The sequence below is a fragment of the Ips typographus genome, linkage group LG1 (assembly GCF_016097725.1).
Source record: "Ips typographus isolate SLU linkage group LG1, UJ_Ityp_2.0, whole genome shotgun sequence".
Classification (NCBI taxonomy): Eukaryota; Metazoa; Arthropoda; class Insecta; order Coleoptera; family Curculionidae; genus Ips; species Ips typographus.
Window position 1 is genome coordinate 29,980,554 of NC_138422.1, and position 10,437 is coordinate 29,990,990.

The 10,437-nt window shown below is 33.3% G+C and overlaps 1 protein-coding gene and 1 long non-coding RNA gene across 5 annotated transcripts in view; one reads left to right on the forward strand and one right to left on the reverse strand.

The window, feature by feature from the left end:
• LOC145727489 (uncharacterized) overlaps nt 1-9,756 on the forward strand; it is a 33,057-nt gene extending 23,301 nt beyond the window's left edge. For 3 of the 4 annotated variants that reach the window (XM_081977074.1, XM_081977086.1, XM_081977095.1), the window contains 4 exons: nt 1,025-1,280; nt 1,865-1,885; nt 3,767-3,975; nt 4,361-9,756. In XM_081977074.1, the coding sequence (XP_081833200.1) occupies nt 1,025-1,280; nt 1,865-1,885; nt 3,767-3,975; nt 4,361-4,504 (630 nt within the window). In that variant the 3' untranslated portion in view covers nt 4,505-9,756. The remainder of the gene's footprint in view (nt 1-1,024; nt 1,281-1,864; nt 1,886-3,766; nt 3,976-4,360) is intronic. The other variant, XR_014177892.1, reaches the window with a different exon arrangement.
• LOC145727874 (uncharacterized) lies at nt 19-723 on the reverse strand. Its single transcript, XR_014177941.1, has 3 exons — nt 588-723; nt 214-525; nt 19-155 (listed from the first exon to the last, which is right to left on the reverse strand). It is a non-coding gene; the product is annotated as an uncharacterized LOC145727874 (long non-coding RNA).
• Nucleotides 9,757-10,437: the final 681 nt, after the last annotated feature.

Here is a 10,437-nt window from a genome sequence, read left to right on the forward strand (position 1 = left end):
AAAAGGGGAAAAAAACATTTTTAATAACAACAATATATTAGAATTCTCCATATTTAGAAAGCCAACACAAACCACCACTCGCAACACAAGATGGCAGCGTTCAGGTGTTATTATTCCATGCTATTTCCTGCATAGAACAACCTTCTGATAAATAACTGAAAAACAGAACTGGCAATACTACAAATTTTTATTTGGAATTGAGAATATACTTACTGCAGAGTGAGGGCAAGACGTTGTTTTGGGCTAATTGGATTTTTTGTCTTGTATTTCTGCAGGAATGGCCCCACAAGAGCTAATAACTTATGGAACAGTTCTGGAGTCATAGGCGTATATTTGAAAAACTGCTCTGTAACATGTTTTTCTACAAACTGAACTATTTTTACAAAAACACTATGTTCATTGCGTTTTCTATTCATAGGTCGCGTTTTAAACCTCCGTATTCTCCTTTTCTTGACATCTAAGCTTAATGCTGTAGCTGCAAGCACCCATCAAGAGTAGAAGCCCCAATTGTTGCCAAGGTTCCATCTGCAATTGTTTAATAAATTCTTGATGTAAAGAGAAACTAATTAGCTCTAGATAATTTTTACCACTAAACTCTGTTTTTTCCGTAGACACTTTAACTGTTTTTATTGCACTAAATGACCAAAAAATCACAAATACAAAATCAACAACAAACCACAATTCTTGAACAATCCAAATCCACAATTCATAAACAAAAACACAATATAATGACGGACGGCGGATGTCAAATATAATGACGGACGGCGGATGTCAAAATATGACATTACAAAATTTTGCGCATGCGTACAGTTGTTTTCGTATAAGAATTGCATAGAAAGTTAAAAATCATGAACTTTCTATGCGGTATTGTGCAAATGTTGTGCGCTGTATAAACGACAGTACTGACAGTAGGCATTACTATAAAGCCAACTTTCTATGTTATGCATTGTGCGTTGTATAAACCCAGCTTTAGAATTTCTTATGTCAGGCTGTTTAATTGAACCGATTTGGTTGGTGTTTGTAGAATTCTCCTCAAGCGGGAGTGTCGAAACGAGTGGACATTTGCTGCACAAACTGTCGAACGCAGACGACGACAATTTGGAGGAGAAACGTACGCGGCGAAATGGTTTGCAACGCGTGTGGACTATATTTCAAGTTGCACGGCATCGATCGGCCATTGACTATGCGTAGAGACACTATACATACGCGACGGCGACGGCCTAAAGGACAGGAAGGCAGATCCGGACGGGGCGGAATTGTGGACGGCAAGAAAAAACTCGGTATGAACATATAATTAAGTATTTATATCATTGACACACTGTATACAGGTGTGGTAAATCCAAAAGCGACCATAGGAAAACCGTGTAACGGACAGAGAAACGTAGGTAATTGCATGCGCGGGAGAAAGACAGAAAACAAAAAAAATATCAAGTAGGCCATATTTTCAGCACGCTGTAGCCAAACGCCGTAAGTATTCAATACCCTCGACAAACTTACTTACGGCGTTTGGCAACAGCGCGCTAAAAATATGGCCTACTTGATATTTTTTTCGTTTTCTGTCTTTCTCCCGCGCATGCAATTACCTACGTTTCTCTGTCCGTTACTCGGTTTTCCTATGGTCGCTTTTGGATTTACCACACCTGTATAGTAGACAGTACTGATGGTGACGTTAACCTGCGTTGCCAGATCATAATAACAGTGTGTGAGAAATATCTGCAACTAATCCCTTAGCAATACGATTTGAATACGTCAAACTTACTGATGACGTGCAGTAGTCTCATTAGTATCGTCTACTATACATCTCTATAAATGTATACAAAGTTTGCTATCCTTTAGATTATTAATTTTTGTTATTTTTTTGCAGATTACGAGGCGTTCCATAAGGGTAAGTTACCGTTAAATTAGTTACTAAACTGGTAACCGAAATAATCGCGACAGTAAGACGTTTGGTGATTTAATTTAATTTAACACTTTGTGTCTCCGAATCACTTTAGCGGAATTTAATGAGCAAAAGCGGAATTGAAAGACCGATTTGAATAATAATTTATTTCTTGATGGATATACAGTACCTAATTGTCATAACTGTCAGACCGCTGGTGCAATTTGAATCAAATTTAGAACCAATACATATGAAATTAATACTTAATTATGTGATGTTAATGACGTTTTCATTTTTCTGCCTTATTCTCCACGTCACTGGATATTTTTCAAAACTTAGTTTTTTTTTACTTTACTTGTTCAATTTGACAAAATAAGTATCTCTTATAAAATTCTGATTTAAAACTTTGTTTACGAGATAATCGAGATTACATTCAAAGACCCGAAACCTAAAAATTAAGAAGCTTAAAAATGTCTTTGTAGCCAGTTTTCATAGTTTCCAGACAAATTGAAAGACTTTAGTTTTGAAAATTGACTTAGAAACCAGTAAATTTACTTTGAAACAGTGAAAATTGACTTGAGAGGCTTAAAAATTGTCTTTCTATCCAGTTTTCAGACCAATTGAAAGACTTTAGCCTTGACAATTGACTTGGAAACTCTGAAAATTGACTTGAGAGGCTTAAAAACTGTCGTTGTAGTCAGTGGTTATAGTTTTCAGATAAAAAAATTGACTTGTAGCCATGAAAAACAACTTTTCTACAATTTTTTACTACAAATTCACACATTTCAACCTTGAAAATTGATTTGGACACCAAAAAGTGACTCTGAACCAACGAAAAGTGACATCATGAAGTAGTTTTCATAATTTGAAAATACATTTCAATATTTTAGTCTTGAAAATAGTCTTAAATACAGAATATTAACATAAGATCCATGAAAATTTACTTAAACGCTAACTTTTCAAGTTTTTTTACTTTGCTTTTATTTTCTTAGAACTCTGGACTAATTTTAGGGTTTTAAAACTGCTTTCAGCTTGGAAAATCGAGTTTTAGGGTTACCTTCATCAAGTTTTTGACATAGCAGACTTAAAAAACTATTTTTACATTTTCCATAGGCTTTGTCAATATTAAATTGACTTCTAGACGCTTTAAGACTGAAAAATCGAATTTCAAACTATTCTTTACAGTAAAAGTTAAGTTTCAGACTCTGCATAGGTGAAAGTAAACAATTTTGACATTAAATGCTACGATATTAGTCTTGAACACTAATTTTTAGAATTAAAATTCGAACTGTTTCATTAAATAGAACACCAGTAAACATTAGTCCAAAAATCCTGTTTTTTGACTATTTTCAGGGTCAAAAATTAACTCGTAAACCTCACAGATAACCAGATTTGAATCCTTTTGATCCATTTTTAAGTAAAAAAAAATAACCCCAGTAGACATTTTTGTCAGTTTTGAATAATATCCAGTGAGCGTAGAAAATAAATACTATCCTCCTATATCGATGAATCTAAACAATTTTGAAGAATGTCATTCACATCAGATAACCAGTACTCATTTCAGAATTACTTGTTCCAAATTTGATCAAAATCGGTCCAACAGGTTTGACAGTTGTAGCAAAAAACAGATTTTTTAATCTGAACTTTGTAGGTCTGTGTCTTCAGGAAAATGACATAAAGCATGTCAACTTATTTTTTGATTGGTTGGTGAATTATTGACATTTAAAACTGGACCACTATTTTATTCTGTAATGTAAGCCAGACTTATTAAATCCCATTCACTTGCATATTTTTCACGTTTGTGAATTGTCATCAGTTTATACAGTTGCTGAAACATTGCTGTTTGAACAAATAACAATAATCTATTGTGCTCAATTTCAATTGCAGATGCAATGAATCCTCGATTATTCGGCGATACGAGACAACAAGACCAAAGGCAACAGCCGTCTTCTCATCATGCTTCGAAATCAGCATCGGAAAAAGAAGACACAGACAGCATGCTTACCGCCCTTCGAAAACAGTTGCAACCCCATTTAGTAATGGCGTTGCGACAGGGTTCAGTCAGTCATGGCGGTTTGTTTCCTCAGCTTCCTCAGGTAAAAATCATAATTGTTGTTTCAGTTTCGCTTAATAAGCATCATTCTATCGAAAAACACATGAAAATCCAATAAATGCCGTCAAATCAACAACAAAAACCAGGCAGTTTAAACCAGCAGCAACATATTAATATTAAAATTTGTTTTCTGTTATTTCCAGCGATTTTAATGATTTAAAATATCAAAAACAACTTAAATATTGTTGGAATTCATAAAACTGAAGATTGAAATGAAGACTATGAAAAACTTAGATTTCCTTACTGGATAGTAAAAGTGTGACTTTTCGCACTTGTTTGTGGGATGAATTTCTGTTCAAACAAGAAATACACTTTATGATTTATTGGATTTTCTTTATAAATATAATTTCTAAATTGTGTACGTTTAGGGTATACATCATCCGACATTCTTGCCGACCAATAAAGATTCACCGGGAGGTTCAGCGGCCGAAATCGAATCGGATGAAGAAAGTATAGGAGATCTTCCGCTTAATTTGGTAGCCACGCAATTAACGGAAACGGAAACCCATTGAAATTGGCGCCTTGACAATTTATCGAAACAAACGGTCCTAATTAGTGGTTTTGTCGTTGTCGCTCTTTTATTATTTATTCGTTAAAATCAAACCTTAGTCTTGACAAATTCATGTTTTATCAATTTTTGCATTGATTTGCAAAGTGCGTGCAATTGATCTACTCGATGGTATGAGCGCATGATGAGAACAAAATGTGCGTTTGGTACCAGCTTTTTAAATCCGCCTTTGAAACTAAATAATACTCTTTCTAGCTCTCTATATAAGAAAAGGAGTTTTGTACTTATTACGGAGCGAATACTCATTTTTTAACTTTATTGTTATTTATTAGGAGGATTAAGATTTTAGATTGAATTACGTCCTAATTACGATTTACTTCGGTCCTGCATGAATCTGTTCCCCCTCCCCCGCTCTGAATGTGATATTTCGAAAGATCCAACTCGTGTTTAACCATTTTATATACCATATTATTATATTTTGTCCCAAATAATAGGTAAACATAACCAAACATTTTTGTTCATGCCAGTAGTATGTTTAATTTTAGTAGTATCGATTTTTTGCTGCTGTTATCCTGCCTTATGTCGATTTATCGAGTTAGGATTAAGGGGAAAAAGTGGGAAGTAATAATTATACTCCAGCAGAATGTCAAATGGCAAGTACAAAGTTACTTAATTTTTGGTTGAAATTTGAAAAATACTAATTTCTGTTCCAAATGATAAAAAAACTTGGTAATTTGTGAAATAGGTCCAATAAACTTACTAAAATAAATTTGATTTACAACGTTTTTATGGTTTTAGATAAAGTTGTGGCAGAGTAGGTCAAATAGTGAACATAAGCAGCGATAACTCAAATATTGTCAGTAATACAATTAGGGATTACCAAAATGAACACCACAATTACAATAGTTTTTTTGTAATTTTAGTAGTCGCCGTCTTGGTCGTTTAATGCACAAACGGGATATATTGTTCCTGATACTTGTTCTTTTTACTCGAAGGAGAGAACATAATGTCCTGAAGACAGGACAGGTTTCAGCCTGATGGACATTATACTCTCCCTAACGCCTGTAGTGCATACAATACAGTTTTATGTTTCACCTAATTCAACATTATTTACTGTTTCTGGCATTGAAAAGTAACAATTACCAAGTATCAGGAGGTAACAATACAGTCTGTCCCAAATTCGGTTATTATCGAAGGTACAAACATGTTTAAATTAGAAAAGTTTTCAAGAATTACATGGCTAATTCAAATCTCTTTTGAAAAATAACCCAGCATTTTTTGTTTTCAAGATATTTGAACCAAACTGAAAAATGATGATTTTTCTTTGGCCATTATTGTGCAAATCGTTTAGTGAACAACTGTTAAACTAAAATAAATATTTTTATACCATGCGATACATCAATGAAATGGTGATTTTTTGGCCTATTAGATGAACTCTTACTTCATCTAATAGGCCAAAAGTAAGTAAAACAAAAGTTAGTGTCCTAATCTCAAAAATAAATAAAGATAGAACATTTTGAGATAACCAAATTATTCTTCAAAACAAATAAGTTTGCAAAATAATGGCCATGTAAGAAATCATCACTGTTAACGTACTTTGGTTGCTATTGGCTCCTTCCTGCTATATTTTTTTAATCACTGGGTATACCTTTATGTTACGTTATGATAACGCCCGCCTATAATACCCTAAGGTTGTTATGAACACTATAATCTACACTGTTTTCAAGGTATTATGTATTCATAACGTATAGGTTAGGAAACATAAATACACTAAAATGTTCTCAATATGTAAAAAAAAACCTGCTAAAATTGATGGTGGTTGTTAATTTGCTGCTTTTGCTTTATTATTTGATCTCTTTGATTTACAAATTATTGTCACAGCTTACACTGTCACGTTATTTAATTGATAATAATAATTGTGAATTATTCGCCAATAAAACCATCATAATAACTCACACATCCTAACTCGACCAAACATTTCGGATAATACTCTACACAATATTTTTATTTGTATTTATTTAAATTATTTAATTTATAGTCTCTCTTTATTGGACGTTGACATTTCAAACTCTAGGAATGTTTTATTACTGCTTCCTCGTAGAGTTGAAACTTTTGCAGTATTCTGGCAATAATTACCAGTGTGTGTGTGTGTGTGATTTTTTTTTTAGTATGCGTTTCCATAAAGTTGAATCTTTCTTAAAAATGTTTATTAATGCATATACAAAATCTTCACTCACACAGTTTTACCAAATGAATTTCAGCTTAAGATTTAGTTTGAAGCTGCCAGCGTTTATTTGAATTTGCAGCAGTATAACTGTCAAATTGTCAAACAAAAGTGCCTTTGGATCTAACTTTACGGAATACGCTATATTTAGATTTTTTGATGTAAATATATATTTTTGCAATAATATTTGTATACCAGTAAAGTTACGTTTAGGTTTTTTTTAATAATTTTATATATATATAGTGTTTTTAGTGGCGATTTTTAACGCTTTTTTTACGATCTTTATGCTTTTTTCGCTAATTCTCTTGCCCCGCCTGTTTTGGAGTTTTTAAATGTGTTGAATATTCAGTATTGACGGGGCAACGGATATAATTAACGTAGCCTACCCAGTAGTATTAACCAGTGAGTGATATTCCTTATTTTTTAATGTAACTTAATCCTCGACTACTTAACTTTATTCGGGAAGAGAGAAACTCTTCGAAAATTATCAGTATTTTATACAAAAAAATCTTTTTATCGTTAATTTTCTTAAGCCTAGGCTATACAAACCATTTTGCCTTAGTAACTATGTAAGTTGTATATGTTTAGTTTTTTTTTTTTTTAATCGGCAGCTAAACTAGCGGGTTATAAATTGTTTGTTTGTCAGTTATGTTTATGCAGCAACCGTTACGCTAGTTGTAAGCGCGTTTAGGCTGAAAATGTCCAATTATTAATTTATTAGAACGTATGTCTTGTATTGTACCTTTAAATTTCTCCGTACTACAGGGTGTTTAAAATGTTTGATGAGCTGGATTCATGGTTCTAATTCCGCAAGCAGTAGTAGTAAGAAGTAGCCTTCCGCAAATGTTTCAATTCATAGTTTAACGCTATTCTATCATAGTAGCTGCAAGTAAGCCAAGTAAAATCCAGAAAAGATCGGATACTTGACAAATGACAATTCGAACAGGCAGCCGATGATGCAAGGTAAGAAATGAAAATGATCACCGCCATCTATACTAGAAAGCCTAAAACTTTTAATGGCGGCGTTAGCTGCTTTCGTTTTATAACCAAACGTATGCAGATGCAGTAAAAAATATGTTTTTTTTTAATTCTTTGTAGTTGATTGCATGTTGTGAGTGAAAAATCAAAAAAAAAGTTCATTCCTGATCCAAATATGTATAGATAGAGCTTTTTTATACACAATCAAGTCCAGTCTAAACAAATTGGTTCAAACATTTGTACTGGAAAGTACAACACACAGCAAACTAGTTTAAACAATGTTCAATGTAAGAAAATTTGTAAATCCTTGAAACTAGGTAAGCAAAACTGGTAAATGGTTCTTATGTTATTACCAAGAACATTCATTCAAAATTATTTTTGTTGCTCACACAATGAAGGATGCTGTAAAATGTAACTCACATACCTGTACATGTAACAAGTACCTAATAAGTTTACTGTACTAGAAAGCACTTGTACTTACCATTGAGTGTAGTGTTGGAGTAAAATCATCCCACTTCAAAGTGTTCAACCACTGTTGAACACTGAAGTAAAAAACTGACACGGTTGGGCTTTTTCCTGAATTGCTGTTACAATGCGGCTTGGAAAACTTATGAACGGCAGCAAACAAAAATATCTTACGCAAATACCCTCAAGTTTTGATTTTAAACCGTACAAATTCATCTAATCCTCAAAAAACTCAATTTCCACAATACAAACAAACGCAAACTGTCACCACTATTTTCCGCCATATTGGAATTTTTGACAAGCACCTTCTAGGCTTTCTAGTATAGTAGGCGGTGAAATGATTCATTTCTTGCTGCTTACTGCTTGCGGTTCATGCGGCTTGCGCTTATTTGTCAAACTATGAATGAAAGTATATAACTATATTGCTTAGCGATTAGTTGCGACCTGTAGCGCTCTCTTTCTCACACACGCTTATTAACTGAACGCAATTCTGATACAAACGTGACCTTCTCGATCTTGATGTTTAACGAGTTGTGTGCGTTGTTGCCAGATTGCTAGTTGACCGTTTGCTGTTTTTGTTGTTGTCGAAAACTGCTTACAGAGAGACACAAAAAAATCTCAATATTGACTAATTATGTTATTCCAAATTCTCTGTTAAAAAACTGCGTCAACTTATGGAAGTTCTTATATGGATAAGAAGTAAATAAAAACAAAATGTATGTAAAGTTCGGGTTTTAATGAAAAAACTAAACATCTGGCAACGTGGTGCGTTAAACGTCAATGACGTTTATTTTTAATTCTGCTTACTGCTTACTTCTTGCGGATTTCAAACTAAAAACTCAGCTAAACAATGAATTTTTTCAGGTTTTGCGTAAATGACAGCGCAACGTAATTTGTGATTGGTCGAAAAAGCAGCTTTCAGCTTATTAATGTTGAAGTTATTAACACCCTGAAGTTATCAGTAACGTTTAGTCCACACTCAGTATATTGCAATTTTTAAGTATCAACGTTCACGTGTGACGTGAACTTCAAACTCACGTTCGAATATTAGTACGTCAAAATGATGTTGTGATATGATATTGTTACAGATTTTACTGTTTTACGTTGATAAATTTAAGTCCGGACTCTAGAAAAAGATCATCAGCAACGCAACTTTATGGTTTCTTTTAAACGATAACGTTGCGACCTTAGTACTTTAAGGGCCGTTTACACGGACATATGACAAAATTACGATTTAGGAAAGAGAAAGTTACTAAAAGTACAGGATATTGCTAAGGCCACATTTGCGTAATCGCAGCCCTCTGTTCGTAATTTGTGATTGGTCAATAAAATTGAGCTGTTTCTGACCAATCACATACCAACTTATTATCTACCAATCAAAACTTGTTATGATATTTTAAGCGGCACTTTTAAGCTTTGCTTAGGAAAACCTGTGCAAACGGCTCTAATTTGATCTGTGGTTTTAGCAATCCAATCTGTTTTTGTCAAATCGAGATTTTATATTGAAAGTTATTTACGATTCGGGTTGTCCTTAACTAGGAATTAGATTAAGAGTATTTTTTTACCAATAAAACATGGCTGCAAACAAAGATTTGTTTTATTTTGGATTCCCATTTATGCGGACGATACGGTTTAGGCCGGTACTTTCACCTCCGGAATATTCTTAGGATAATTTCTGTAAAAACGACAAAGTCGTCCAATAATAAAACCTGATTTTACGGTTTTTATAGAAACTATCCTTGGAAAATAAAATTATTCTACTAAAGTGAAAATAAAGTAGATTTTGAACCCGCCAATCTATAAAAACAGGAGAAAGTGGAGTAAGTGCAGTTTGGGAAAACTAAAAATACATTTAGTACTGTGCACGATATAATGATCTGATGGTCTTTATAAAATATAATATAGAGACTATTTATAAGGAATTAACGGTAAGAATCATTAAAAATTTATGGGAATGATATAAAAATGACGAAAATCCTTTATTCTTACCTGTTGTACTTTCCAGAACAAATGTTCCCACCAATTTGTTTAGGCTGGACTTGATTGTGTATAAACAGCTCTATCTATACATAACGAATTTCTTTCATTTTTCACTCACCTTGCAATCTACTACACGAAATAATAAATCTGCATACGTTGTGTGTATAAAACGAAAACCGCTTACGCCGCCATTTAAAGTGGCATTTTAGGCTTTCTAGTATAGATGGCGGTGATTTGATTCATTGTAAATTGTAAATTTGTATCATTTGCTTTATCATATAATAAAGTAG